The sequence below is a fragment of the Pezoporus occidentalis genome, unplaced genomic scaffold (genome assembly GCF_034315485.1).
Source record: "Pezoporus occidentalis ecotype Australia unplaced genomic scaffold, CSIRO_AGI_Poc_V1 ctg331, whole genome shotgun sequence".
NCBI lineage: Eukaryota > Metazoa > Chordata > Aves > Psittaciformes > Psittacidae > Pezoporus > Pezoporus occidentalis.
Window position 1 is genome coordinate 42467 of NW_026915280.1, and position 14846 is coordinate 57312.

At 39.0% G+C, this 14846-nt stretch overlaps 1 protein-coding gene across 1 annotated transcript in view; it reads left to right on the plus strand.

The window, feature by feature from the left end:
* Positions 1–14846, plus strand: part of LOC134169112 (AF4/FMR2 family member 2-like) — a 154264-nt gene that overhangs the window by 21927 nt on the left and 117491 nt on the right. The window contains exons 2-4 of the mRNA XM_062629366.1: positions 2075–2167; positions 4879–4915; positions 5170–5221. Of these exons, the coding sequence (XP_062485350.1) occupies positions 2078–2167; positions 4879–4915; positions 5170–5221 (179 nt within the window). The 5' untranslated portion in view covers positions 2075–2077. The remainder of the gene's footprint in view (positions 1–2074; positions 2168–4878; positions 4916–5169; positions 5222–14846) is intronic.

Sequence of the window (14846 nt, forward strand, 5' to 3'; positions counted from 1 at the left end):
GGGCGGTTTGACAAGGGCATGTCATGATAGGATAGAGGGAATGGTTTTAAACTGACAGAGACATTTAGATTAGATATTAGGCAGAAGTTCTTCCCTGTGAGGGTGCTGAGGCACTGGCACAGGGTGCCCAGAGGAGCTGTGGCTGTCCCATCCCTGGCAGTGTTCAAAGCCAGGTTGGACGGGGCTTGGAGCAACCTGCTCTAGTGGAAGGTGTCCCTGCCCGTGGCAGGGGTTGGAACTGGATGAGCTTTAAGGACCCTTCGACCCAAACCATTCTGTGATTCACTGCAGCCGTGTCTATGGTGTGCTGTGTTGGTGGAAGCAGAGCAGCAGAGTCCAGTTGGAGCTGAGCTGCCAGCCTCCACCAGGACAAGGTGAGGGCTCCTCTCCATAGTGATCATTCCTGAACTCTGTCCTTTGTGGAGCTCACAAGACCTTGCTGCAGTAGCAGCATTGCTAAGGGTGGAAATTCAGTGGGCTTCAATAAAATACCAGTGCCTAAGAAGAGCTTGAGGGAAGTTTACATGTCCATCTGTCCTGCTGACTGAGGACTGTGGTGCATGGCTTTCCTTTCTCTTTCCTAACCTTATGTATGACACATAATTTGTGAGGGACAACCGGAGACCTGAAACTCACTAGCTGTATCTTCAGTGAATTATACATTAGGATCCAGCTGTAGCCACCCAGGACATGTCTTTAGTCCAAATGCATCTACCACACTGCCCTTTTGACAACAGTTACATTTTCTTTATTATATTATGATATATTTTTATTTGGGGAGGATTTGCAGTGGTTGTCATGTTACTTACAGAAACTTGTGTGCTTGTAAGCTTTGTTGTAACTGGCCTTGGTTTGACCAGTGGGAAACAGCAGGATTATGGCCATTCCATGCAAAATATCCTAGGTCAGACCCTCTTTTGCTCTTTGTGTCCCTTGTCTCAAGAAAGAATCCTTTCTGAGCTTTGTAGGCAAAGAAAAACAACCAAGACAAAGATACAACAAATTGCCAGAGACAAGTATTACTGCCTCTCTGACTATTTATTAAATTAAAAACAAAGATAAGAGAGAATAGAGCAGCATCTACCATAAAACATACTCATTAGAAGGGCATTTACAAGCTCTGCCTAAAACAACACTTACGCAGTTTCTCTATTTTATTGACTTTCCCCCTGGTCTGAACTTAAGCCCCAGTGTGCTCCCACCAAGCTCAGTGGGGTGGTAGTTCTAGCCTTCAGTATGAAAAAGCTGGGCGTGCATTGTCTCTTCTGCTTGTTTTCCTGGCCATGGGCACCCAGGGGGTTTCTTTGAAGATCATTGGAACATGAGTGTATAGATGATGAATTAACCCACTGTAAAGAAAACAGGTGTGCTGCTTAGGTGGTTTGGTAGGCAGGTCTTCACCAAAGACCTGGATTTCCTGGTTAAGTATGGGCTTTCTGTGGAACTCTCTTGCAAATCACCTTATTTCTCCATCCCTCATTTTAGAATGGAATCAGTAGTGCTTTGATGCTGTGACATTGCAAACCACAGTGCTTATGGCCAATGCTACAAAGAGATGCTTTGAAGCACAGGACACTTACCACTCTCTTCTACACCAGACATTCAAGCTGCAAACACTCCAGCTTTTTCTAGACTTGCTTCTGATTTGTTTTGCCACTGTGCACTATCGAATAAGGTTGCATTTTGCCACCATGCAATCCTATATAGAGTTGCATCCAGTGCAATGCAGGAGGAGAAGCCCCTTTCTGCTTGGCCTTTGCAAGTAAAACCCTATTCTGTGCCTGTTGGCTTCATTCATGCAGCTTGACAGGCTGACCACAGAGGTGGAGCCAGCTGCCACCTAATGAAGACACAGATGGCCATGATTTTGAAGAGAAAATCCTGTCCTCACCATGTTCCCAGGAAATGCTGCCTGTTGGGTAGTCAAATGCTGCCAGATAAGGATGGGTGGTGATGCTTCCTTAAGCAATAGCATCTTCATGCCCAGTGGAGAATATATGATTTTTTTTTTTTCCTCTTTTTCTTCTTTATGTATTTGAATTGTTTTCAAAAACATGGTTTGTTTCTTCCCTAGGAGATGACCCATTCCTGGCCTCCTCCTCTTACTGCTGTTCACACTCCTGGCAAGGCTGAGCAGACCAAGTTTTCTATCCCAAGCAAGGTACAAGTAGGTTAACCAGTGACCCAATTAACATTCTGTGCTGTGGAGTGTTCTTCACTGGCAAGTTTATTTTTGTAATTGGTTTCATTTTAAAAAATTTCTTAAGACTATTTTTAGTTGGAAATTCCCAATCAGATTGTTGTTACTAGTAGGACAGCTTATTTAAAGCTGATGAGTTGCAGTGGAGGCAAAGTGAACTTTATTCCTGTTGTTACAAGAGCCTTTCTACATCAAGTGCAATATATTTTATTTGCTTGGCTTTTTCCATTATTATTTGTGCAATGCAGTGGCTGAAATGGTCATTTTTCCTACTTAGTCATTGATTGCATAATGAGGTTTAGGCTGTACGGTCAAATTACAGTGACTTAAAATGTTCCTGCATGTGAGCAGTGCTGTGACATCTGTGTGCATGCTCCAAAGGCACACCAAGTTGTGCAATGCACTCCTCAGTGTTGGCCTTGTTAAAAGCACACACTTGGCACTTCCCACGTCAAAAGCACAAACAAGCCTGGAGAGTACCTGCAGTTCACCTAACATGCAGTGAATCATTTAGTTGTATGATTTGAACATGCCTTTAGCCTAAATTCCATTGTTGCCTTCTAGCTATGATTCTGGTGGCACTGTTACAGTTCAAGCCCATACCCAGTTACTGCCAGAGATATCTTGCTGGGAACCAAACAACTACAAGCTGCTGATGTTTGGGGAAGGGGAGAACTTCCCCATGGTGGGAAATCTACCCCAGTCTGATGTGAAGCTATGTCAAGTTTCTTTCTAGAGGCAGACCCTTAGAAAATAGCTTATAAAGCTGGTACTACTTGACATTATGGTTCAAGTAATCATACTGTGTTTTAGAAACTGGAATGTGATTTTCCTCTTACTGATTTTATCTGTTAGGCAGATATTCTACTGCCAGAAATACAGCTGCTATACTTAATTGAAAATCATATGAAATTACTAGTATCTGTAGCTCCTTAAAAAAAACCAAAGCCAGTGCCCAGAATGCCTTGTTTTAGTGGAGAGTGATTGTCACTGCTCTAGCACTGCCTTCGTTGCTGCAGTTAACTGCTGCAGCATTAAGCATCAGAAGTCATAATCATGCAGGAGTATAATCTTCATTGCAAACTGGATCAAAGTCAGTTGAACCCATTTAGAGGAAAGTGGAATCTGAGCTGTGTGCATACAGTGAGCGTGGAGGGGTTTGCCCACTGGAAGCTGTTAAATTTTTTGATTTACACCATTTAGTATTCTGGTTTTGCTGGGCCCTACAGAAACTGGTCAAAGTCCTGCAGCCTGTCACTATCGCCACTGGCAGCAGAATAAGCATAGATTCAGAGAAGCTAAAGTTTTGGTTTGATTTTCTCTTTCTATTAAGTTTGCTTTGAACTCTTAAGATCCACATCAAAGTTAATTTCTGGGCACGTTAGATGTTGATCCTGCAATTCTTTACCATATCACTTCAATGCAAAACATAAATTAGATTTCTTTTTTTGAGCTCGCATTTCAGGAAACAGGCAAGCATATAAATGTTTCCAAGTTTGCTAGTTTTACTTCAAAAAATGCAACAGAAATGTCTCTTCAGAACATCACATTAAATCAATTATACCTAGCCAGATCATAGATCTTAGATGTAATGTAGCTAGATTGTGAAGCCGTACAAACCAGAGATGGACAGTATTAGAAGTTCTCAATTATTATCTCAACTATTATCAAAAATAGAAACATATATAAAAAAGTGTGATAAAAAGGTGGAACTTACCAGAACAATTTGTCCCTATGACATTCAAATTGAAAGTGCCATGTTTACTCTTAGGGCGTGATTTACTTCACAAGGAACTGACTGACAGCACAGTATAATATTAGGAACTAATAATGCCCTGAGAGGAAGTGCAGTGAGGGCTTTAATGACTTTAACATCCTACAGAACTAACACTTCCAGCAAAGTAGTGCCTGGCTGTAAGATGAGGTTGTAAATAACACTTTAATTTCAAATGATCAGACTCTGCTTGGATGGAAAGCTGATTACAGTCACTGCGCACTATAAAGCCTAGAGAAAAAATAAGCCAGAAAACACCGTGGCATTAAGGAAGCAGCTTAGTTGCTGTGAGCCAACAAGAGTCTTGGAATTAGCATGCTCAGTGTTACAGATTCTTTGCCGGTTTAAAGTTGTTGTACTTCCATTGAATTCACTGGATTTGGACCAGTATCCATCAGGTGAAGATCTGTTTCCTGCGTCTTTACCAAATCCTTTTTCACAGTCCAAATAAAAGCAGTGACTATCAGTAAAAGGTTACTGTATTTTCAAGCAGTGAGATCAGAAAGAAAGGCAGTGGTGCTGAATTAAATGCATAGTTGCATTCATGCTGCAGTCTGAATTGTACATCATGGATGACTCATGACCACGTTCATGACCAAACTCTAAATGATTGGGACCACTGTGGCTGGGACCATCTGTGCAGTGTCTCCATGAACGGGGTATGCACATTTACAGCTGCTGCAAACAAGCCCTTGTATGAGCTGGGAAAGGGTCCCTCAGTGCTGCTCCGTCTCCGCAGTTAATGTTGTCACTGGGGCTGCTGTAACAATCACATAATCCCTTCCCTGTCCCACTCCTTCCCTGTTTGTATAATGCCATGGCCTTAATCTAGCAAGCCAAGATATATCTTACCTTCTTCCTCGTATTTCATTAATGCTGACATTTTGTGTGTTCTTCTTTGTAGGACTCCCAACATCTGACCTCAGGATACAATGTACAAAGTAGGTCCTTATCATCTTAGTCCTAACAGTCAGGGTTGGGTATTTTTTTTTTTTTTCTGCTTAACATCATTAAAACAAAGGCGAAAAAATTAATTTCTATGGTGCTAAAGCAGATCAGTTCCATTTTTTATTACATGTTATGCATTGTGGCATGTTGTGAAACCAAGTATAATTAGATGGGCTGACAGCTTTGGGTGCATTTTAATTCTACAGTAATCTTTTGACATTTGAAAATGTATTTCCTTTGTTTGCAGAGTGGAGTGATCCAGCAGGGAAAGTTGCAACTAAGTCAGTGCCACAAAAGTCGTAAGTATCATTATTTCCAGCTTTAAATCTCATTTTAAATTTATCATAAAGAATGAGCTTATTTCTCCAAAGGTACCTGAAATCTAGCTCTGCTCATAATCTTGTCCTGGTGTTCAGGTCTTCTCAGTAGTCCTTAAAAATTAGCCATAAACCAGTCTTATGTTTTCAGTGCTTATTACCGTTTCTTCTTTTTAAGCATTAGCTAACAGAGGTATGTTTGAAAAATGAGTTTATTAAGCAGAAATAATGCTGATTTTAGTTGTAGAGCTTGCCAAAATTGAATCACTTTTATGCTTCTCTCATCAGATACTAAGCCTCTTACAATAGAAAATGCAACCCAATGAACAGATTATGCAGGAATTTTAACATTCATACAGTGAGAGAGAGAGTAGAACATCATACAGAATGATTCTACTAGCTGGTGTTGAAAAGCTGGTCTTCAGTTTCATACACTTTGAAACAGCTGAAAATCACAGATGATCTATAAATATGACAGTTGAAAATTGTGAGAGCTAATTCTCCGTTGTGTTATTACCATTTTTCTTTGGTGCTAAGGCTGCAATAATGTAGCAGTGAGTTGAGACTGAACTGGTTTTTTTTCCTTTTACCCCAGGATCTCAAAGTAATTTACAAACAAGAATTAAATAATAACTTTGAAATGTAGGTTGTTGGTTTTATGGTTATGAAAATGTGTGGGTCTGATTTCAGTTCAAAGCTGCCTTTTTTTTTTTTTTAGTGTTCAAGCACTTTACTGAATACAGAGCTGCACTAGCTTAACTGACATTTGTATAAATACAATATGTTCATTTAAAATTACTTCAAAATTATTCTAGTAGTTCCCCTCAATTTACTAAAGATGCAATTTTAAGTAAATCACTATATGGGAAGTAAAATCAATGCAGAGATACCTACACAGGTTTTAAAAATTAATGTGAATATGTTGATTCTTTGTGCAAGTTTATGTATAGGAAAGGACTTGTTGGAGTTCAGTGATTTGTATGTTATAATTATAAAAGAAATGCAGGACTAGACTAGATCTAGGTGCCAAATCCATTGATTTACTCACCATGTTTTGAAGGTCCAGTTCTTTACTCATAAACTGAAGTCATGCAAGTGCTCATTGAATTAAAGGTTGTTGAGTAAAGCTTTACAAAATTATGGATAAACAAACAATTTGATTTTGAAGTGAAATGTTACTTTGTTGAGATTAAATGGGAATTGGCTGGGAATGCTAATGATAAGTAGTTTAATCTGCATGAATAGCATTTATTTGTGAAACTTAGTAACAAACTAGATTGTGTCCTCTGCCATTTGATTTCCAGTAGTGGCTTTTGTTTCTTAAAGAATCCAGCCAACTATACCCACTGTTCTTGGTAATGGAATGGGTGCATTCGTGTTTCAGCACATCTGAGTGATCCAAACCTAACATCAAGCACATTCCATAGTATAATAAAAGTAAAAAAAAAAAAAAAAAAAAATTATTGCATCTTAAAATTATTTTTTCCTAAGTGTGTTTGGATTCCACAGTGAAAAATATTTTAGTGTGTATACCATAAAATACAGTATTTCAATAGTTTGTAACCAACAGTAATAGACATGTCAATCATGGTTTATAGTTATAAGCTGAATTTCAAAAGAACAGTGCTTCAGAGCTCAGTGGTATATAGTGCATTTAATGGGACCAAAGCTCTCTATAGGAAGCCTGATATAAAACCTGAAGACACTGAGTACATTTTATGAACCAGTTGCTCTCTGTTCTGCTGCTTGATCTAAAGTTCCAGTACTATCAATCAGATTTCTGCTGCAATGAACTGCCTTCTTATGGTAGGTGATAGATTTTACACATGAGAGATCAGAGCTGCAATAAAGCTACTTTTATTTTTAGCTTCCAAATGAAGATCAGCTAACCCATTACTATCACTTTTTCTCTTTTACTGCAGAAAAATTGTTAAGGCAGCTTCTAAGAATTTCCATAGGGCTTTGGGAGGTTAGAAGGCAGTCCACTGTGAGACTTGGTATTACAAGGCCAATTTGTTTCTTTAGATCTGCGTGTGCAGTCACTGCCACTTTCACTGGGAATTACAGTACTTGAGGACATAATGAAATTAAAGCTGAGAGTGGGGTGGAAAGATGTAACGGTATCAAGTAGAGCTGGATAGTGCAGTACAAATAAACCCTGGTAGATTGACAGCTCCTGCAGTCATTGTGTATTTTAATAATATAGTATTTATCAGATTGCAGTTGCATTAAGAAGGATTTAATCTTTCTAACATTGGTCAGTTTCATGAATATTGGAGTATATGAGTAAAATTGCAGTCCATCTTATACCCAGTAACATTTGTTGCTGCACTGTCAACCACACAGCATGATCTTACCGACGTCAAAACTGTATTGCCTACCAATTCCTTATATATTTTGTCAGTGGGATCTGTTACCTGTATTTCAGGTTGATCAAATCTGACGGACTTTGGGTTTGTTATTCTGTATGCTTTGTTGGACACCTTTCAACCTGGACATACTTCTATATATTTCCCAACTTCTATAAGTTTATGTGCAATTCAAGTGAAACTTATGTTTTCCATTTACATCGGTCCTAGTGACAGTCTTACAGATTCCATAGGCTTTGTTAGAAATCCATAGGAATTGGCAGTAATGTGCTTGCATTTACCATGTCACAGAATTATACCATGACATGCATGCATGCATAGCAATACATGGAGAAGAAAGATTCTTTACCTTCATGATGCTATGCTCTGCTCCAGAATATAAGAATATATTCTCCTCCAGAATAAGAATATAGGCAGCTAAACTGCCTGTATGTCACTACAGAAGTCAGGTATAGAAATATTGGCATCATGGAAGATCATGCCAAGGGGATGTATAGTCTTTGCAAGATAAGCTTTCAGCTGCATACTTATAGGGGGCAGAATGAAGGCAACATACTGTAAGGTAGATTAATTGACCAGCGTCTTGATGTTGTAGGGGGATGCAAGATGCGTAACGTCTTGTCTAAGTAAAGCTTTCTGAAATACAAATTTCAAGCTTTTTATACTATTCCGGTGTATTTTATTATATCCACATGCTGGAGAATCCAAATCCCCAGTGCTTTACAGCAGGTAAAATAGAAGGTAGTGTAATTGGCATTGTGTCTAAATTCTGCACTTATATTGCATATGTAACTAAGCTCAGACCCTAATATCTACTCAAAAACCTGGAAAATAAAATTTTGAACACTGATGTGTGCACGCTTGTGTATACAGTGGTGAATTTTTATAGCTGAAATCAGGCTATGTAAAACTACAGCACTTGGCTTCCTTTTCTGTACATTTCAAATTCACTGTATGTCTCCACTGGGTATTATGCGGTCAGCTTTCAGCCAGTCTACTCTGATTAGTTTATTACGGAGCATAGCAAGCAGGAACAGATAAGGTGCAACTAATTGCACTGAGAAGGATTTTCTGTCAACTTCTATGAATTTGAGAGTGCAAACTGAGCTTGTGATTTAGGTTTCTGTTATATAATTACCATTGCAAGTATGTCATCCTCAAACACACAGTCCTTTTGTTCTGTTTTGGTTGTTAGCATTTGGCCTCTGTCCAGTTGGAAACTACCCAGAACCTTTTTAATCAAGCACATCCTGTGTTTCAAAATCATACTGCAGTGTAGTCTTGAGTAGTTTCCATAAAAGCGTAGCTAAAGAGAAGAATGTAATCATAATGGTATTCTTCACCTGTCATAAAATTACTTCCTATACTTACTGTATTAATACAGTATTAAAAGGCCCTTCTCATGGGCTCAGTGAACTACCGGAAACCATTAAAAACTTAGAGCAGCAAATTTTGGTGGACAAGAAAAAATCAGCCTACTTTACAGAGTTTTTGTTATCCATCATACTTACTGATACGCAACCTATGTGGGGGCTAGAGAACAGCTAAATACAGTGGGCTCAAAAACAAAACAAGCAGCTAAAACTCTTTACGTGATATTTCAGCAAGGACTTTTCAAAGGGGGCTCACCACTGGTTTTAGTTGAGCCAGGATTTCATTTCATGGTTCTAAAAAATTTTCAGTAAATACCAGTACTTGTCTAATCCCAAAGTTTATCATAATACTTGATGGAAGCCTGTTGGAAAATGGAAATGTGCTTCTTGACATCTAACTGCTTTTCATAAGTATCTAATGGCTTTTTGGAAGTTCTCCACTATGTCAGGGACAGCCACCTGCGAGCACGGAAAACAAAATTTGGCAGCATGTTCAAGCTATGAATTAAAGGTAATTCAAGGTTTGAAATGAATCAGCGTGAGGTCCTTATGAAGAGTAATCAGACATCAAGTGGATTTTACACCAACGATCATATATTGGATAATGCGACAACAAGTAATGTTGTTATTCAGAACATTCAAATCAAGAAGCACTGATGAATTCTTAACCTTGAAAGAAATCAGTTTTAAAACACTGGTATTCATTCAATGTTGATTCATTATTTCCAGTTCAGTCACATGAACTGAAAGTGTAAAATCCATAGGAATAGGAAGAATGTTTCTGTGTATGTATCAGACTCTGTATCTGAGTTCCAGTCACAACCCAGCCCAGCTGTAAGACACTGAAGAAGATGAAATTTTATTCCTAATTGCAGTTTTTAACTGATCATATTAAAGCACAAGAGGGTCAGTTGATCCCCCAGTGCTGATAGCCTGCTTTCTTTCATTGCATATGTTCATTTTCACTTAGTGAGTGTGGCAAGCTTTGATCATTAGACTAAGTACTGCCTGTTTGTTAGAAGTAGGAAGTTCCAAAGATATTCCCCCTGGGTAAACTGGGAAAGTCATGAATACAAGGGACTTTCACTGCCGTGTACGAATTATGATAAGTGAAACAACAGTGGCATGTAATTGGAGCTCCATTAATCTTAAGAGAGCTCCAGTGCCCCATATTAAAGGGACAAATAGCAAATGAAAACAGAAGGGTCTATTTTGATAAGATGTCATTCATCTTTCATATTTACTGGTTTGTTTTGTTACTTAGAAGTTTGCTTTGCATCCTTTTGCCTCAGAAGTTCTTGGGTTTGGAGCAATGATAGTGAGTAAAGATTATAATTTTGTTCCTCACTGCTGCAGGCTTTTCCTTTGAGCAAAGTACTAAGTAATTGGCAATAAAACATACAAGCAATTCGTATGGACAGTTGCTTGTAGAAGCAAGCTTACAAAATATTTCAGCTGCTGTGAAATACGTTAAAATCCAGTGCTGTAATTAAAAGCCCTGTATCCTTGAAGATAAGCCCATTATTCAAAATAATTTCTAAATTAGACTTTTAATTTGTTTTCATTCAGCTGGCTCACATACAGCATAACCTCCCTGTCAAAATAGTTACTTCCTAATGCATTCTTTTCCATGATCTCTTTTCCCTGACATGTTTATAAATCAGTTTAAAAGATTGTGGGAATGGAACTAAATTAATTCTCTTATATTTTGCTGATCAATGTTGAATAATTTTTCTTGACAGTCAGAGACTTACATAATTACTGCCTTTAAGAACACCTGAAACAAACTAACCTAACTGCATTCTTGCCAGTGTTGCTGATTGCAACTCAAGTGAGCATTGAACCATTTGAATTTCCTCTGACACTATATAACCCCCCACTAAAATTCAATATTTATTTGCCCTAACTAATGAGTAGCAGTTGAAATACTTTGTTCTCAAGTAGGATGCACAACTGCATCACTGCAAAATGTATACAGCCACTGAACTGCAACCTTTGAAGAGTGGGAATAATAGAGACAGGTAAAATGACACACGTTAACATGTTTCTATTCAGGATGTATTTCCCTGTCCACTACATATCCGTTCCCATTTTGGAAACTGGTTAGACTGCAAATCTGCCACAGGTTTCCCTGTATTTAAAGAGCTTTTCCACAGGAAGCAGCATATGTTGTACCTTCATGTCTTTAGGCCAGTCTCAAACTACCCTCCCACTTTACAATTCTGTGGGATGGAATCACTTCTGAATTCCAGTGAAACCTCAGATACTCATTTTAAAAAACAAATGTACTTGGTAAATGTGAAAACGTAAATCAGGATAGATCAGAGGAAGCTACCACACTGTACATCTCCCACCCGTTTTTGTGAGCTGCGCACTTGCTGATAAAATGAATATAAACTAACTTCTTGCTTGGCTTTCTGGCCACCATCATTTCGACCTCACCCTACTCCATTTTGTCGTAACTCTGACCTATCAGTAAATGTCAGGTTCAGAGCCAAACCATTTCTGTCTCTGGCTTTTTCTTCCTGCTGCTCTTTGCTCTAGTCCCTTTCATTCTTGCTATCATATCTTACTGTCTTTGTAGACTTCAGTAGCCTGAAACAAACAGAAAATTGTCACCCAGATTCATCTGCACCACGCTGCAAAATAGTCATAATCGGAAATGGGTGATAACCTTGAAAGAGGAATGGATTTTGCCAGGAATTTTGGCATTCAGTATACTAGAGTGAGCTTCAAACTCCCTATTTGTGTCCTAAATATCCTAGGTAAGACTAACAGCCACTTTTCATAATATCACAACTTAATCCTTTGCATCTTTCCTCTGAATCCCTCTGACAACCTCAATAATCCACCACATTTTTCTCAGCTTTACACTCTCCATCCGGAGGAACTTATATTGCTACCATTATCCTTTGGGCTGAGGGCTCAGCAGGCCTCCAAAGCCTAGCAATTTTCTGACCAGAGGGCTTATTTTTTATGAAGTGAAGTTCTCACAGCACCCCATGGGGCCAGGCCATGCTCACTGTGTTATTCTCTGTCTTGGATAGCCCTTGGAGCCACAGATTCAGAATAGCTTTACCTTACAGATAGATCCTCCCAAACAGTGAAAAAGGGAAATATTCCCCACTGCTGGGATAATTACTGTTCTAAATTCCTGGAGGAATGGCTGCTTCCCTCACTTGTGTCCATGCAGCTCAGAAAAAATGCATTGTGAGGCCTAGTGTTGTAACTGCAGCTTCCCAAAAAAATGATACAGCTCTGGAGGAGTTGTCTGTAGCCTTACTCCAGTAGGCTTAATTAAAATCCGTGTTGTGGAAAACACGGGAGGGGGCCTAGAGAATTGGCAAATAGTGATTTCCTAATTTCAGGAAGCATTTTATCCTTCTAGATATAAATAGTAAACAAAATCTGAAGGTAGTTTAGCTTTCAGGAAATAGTCCCTTACTGGAAAGTCTTGTTTAGTACACAAGAAGATCTTTAAAGAAAGATGCTTATTCATGTACCTCATATTGACAAGGAAGACTGAAATGCAGCTGTAAGGCCGCAAAAGTAGTAAGTATCTCCAATAATGAGGGATTGCTTTCATAGCTCTTTACTTGTCAGACTCTGCTGAGATGTTGGCTTTTTGGGTCTCCCTGATAAATTACATGTATGTAACTGTTTTAAGGACATCTATGTGCTTTTCTGCAGAGAGAGAGGAATGCGAATCACCGCTGCCCATATTTGATTTAGCATGAATTTCAATAGTTCCAGACAAATTTGAAAGCCTATACAAATCATACAGCTTCAAGTCTGGCTGGGTGCTAGACTGGAATTTTTTGTTAGGTCAGACCTTTATCTCAGCTTCTTTTTGTGGCTCTTTATGGGAAGATTGGAGAGGAACTGAAACCGGTGACCTCTCTTGACCTTTAGTACTGGATTAAAATTCCAACTTGCTGCCATGGCAACGGGGCCTTGAAAATTAGAACCTGACAGAAGCAGGGAGAAACTTAAAACTGCAACTGCTGCACTGAACTGAAGAAAGGTTGCTTACAATTGTCAGAGACAAGACGCTTAATTGAAATGATCTGGCTTTCCCTGTACTTAAAAAAAAAAAAAAGAGAATTGAAAAAAAAACAACCCCCAAACAAAGCCAGAAAACCAGGTCTTCAATTTTTTTAGGCAAAAATCTCTTGCAATTCAAAGTACTTTACTATTAGAGGTGGCAGCAAACAAACCTGCATGGTGAAAAGGGAGCCAGACATGCACTCACAAAGGTCTAAACCACCCAGACCAGACCAGAAGCAGGAGCCAGACAGTGGCCAGAGTTAAATCACAGGTTATTTTTTTCCCCTTCAACCTGACACCAGGGATCAAAGGAGACATCACAGTGACACGTCTGACTCCCAGGATCCATGCAATTATCTGTTCTATAGATGTAAAGGGATAAACATAAGCTAGATAGTGCTATTTCAGATCAAGTATGATAAAAGTTACTCATTTTCCAATCTAATCAATGCAGCAGTCAGAAGGGGATAATAGTTGAAGTCCTTCACTGCTAAATGAGGTTGGTTTTTCTCCCCATGGAGAGCAGAATGCAGCTGTGACCTGAAGGAAGAAGGTGCTGAGGGTTGCATAAAGGTTTTCCTGCTTTTTTCCAATTTATCCAGGAGTTCCCCTTGTCCCAAAATAAAATAATCCTGAAGATCAGGTTGCCACACCATCTCATGTTAATCTGTGGCTTTCCCTGAACGCCTGAGTGTCCCGAGGATGCTGTGAGGGCTGTGCTCCCCATCCCAAGGTGAGGAAGGACCAGAATATCCCCCCATCACACAGGGGGATGCTGCCTCCTAGCAGCCACAAGCCCCTCTTTGTAAAGGCCCTGTAGCGATTGATGTCATCTTGGCACACATAAAAAAAGCCAAAAATCACGCATAGGTTTTACATATCAGATAAAGGAGTTTTCTTAATGGAGAAATAGATGCTGTTGAATTAGATGCTTTGTACAGTTAGATAACTCCTGCAGAATCAGATTGCATTATAAGTACTGTATATGAAAAATTTAACAGCTATAGGTAGACAGCATTTAAGTTTTGGAAGAGATAGTTTGGTCAAAGCTTAGTGTTGAAACAATGCAAAATCTTTGCATTAAGTTGACCATATTTGGAGTCAAATTCAGGTAGAAGGAGTGCGCAGAAAAATACATTTTTGTTTTCTTTAGACTGTGCTACCAAGGTGTTGGATTGTTACCTATTGGTGTATTGTACAAGAACAGAGTTAATATTACAGGTGTTCAAACCACAACATTTTGGGTAATGTGTTTTGTATCATTCACTGCACTGTTTAGCAATAATGTTTATTGACAATACTGTCCATTATCATGCTGGGTAAGCATTAAGCAAATGCAGGTTGCATTGAAATAATGTGTTGTATCATCCTAACAAAGTACTGGTTTCTGGAGTAGACTGTTGACTTGATACATGGCAGAAAGTGGGTGAGTGGGTGAGTAGATGAGCAGTTTCCTAACAAAGTTAAATAAAATCCACTTAATATTTCTCAGGCTCTCAGTTATATGCTTCAGGAATGTCAGTTAGAAATAGAGACCACCATCATTTGAAGTTTCTAGTGTCAAATTAATTTCTAGAGTAAGTTGATTATTTCAGAGGAGTTGCTGTCCGAGATGAATCCAGCCCATCTTGTACACTTGCCACTGTTACCATTTCCTGCAAAGCACCACTAATTCAGCCTTAATTACTGTCAGACTGGACTGTGGAGCCCTGGAGTATCAGGCAATAAGCTTGTGTTTTGCTGGGAGGCAGGTAAAGAAACATTTAAATGGTTTTTTTAAATAAGCATGAAATCTCTAAAGATGTACTGTTGTAGTGT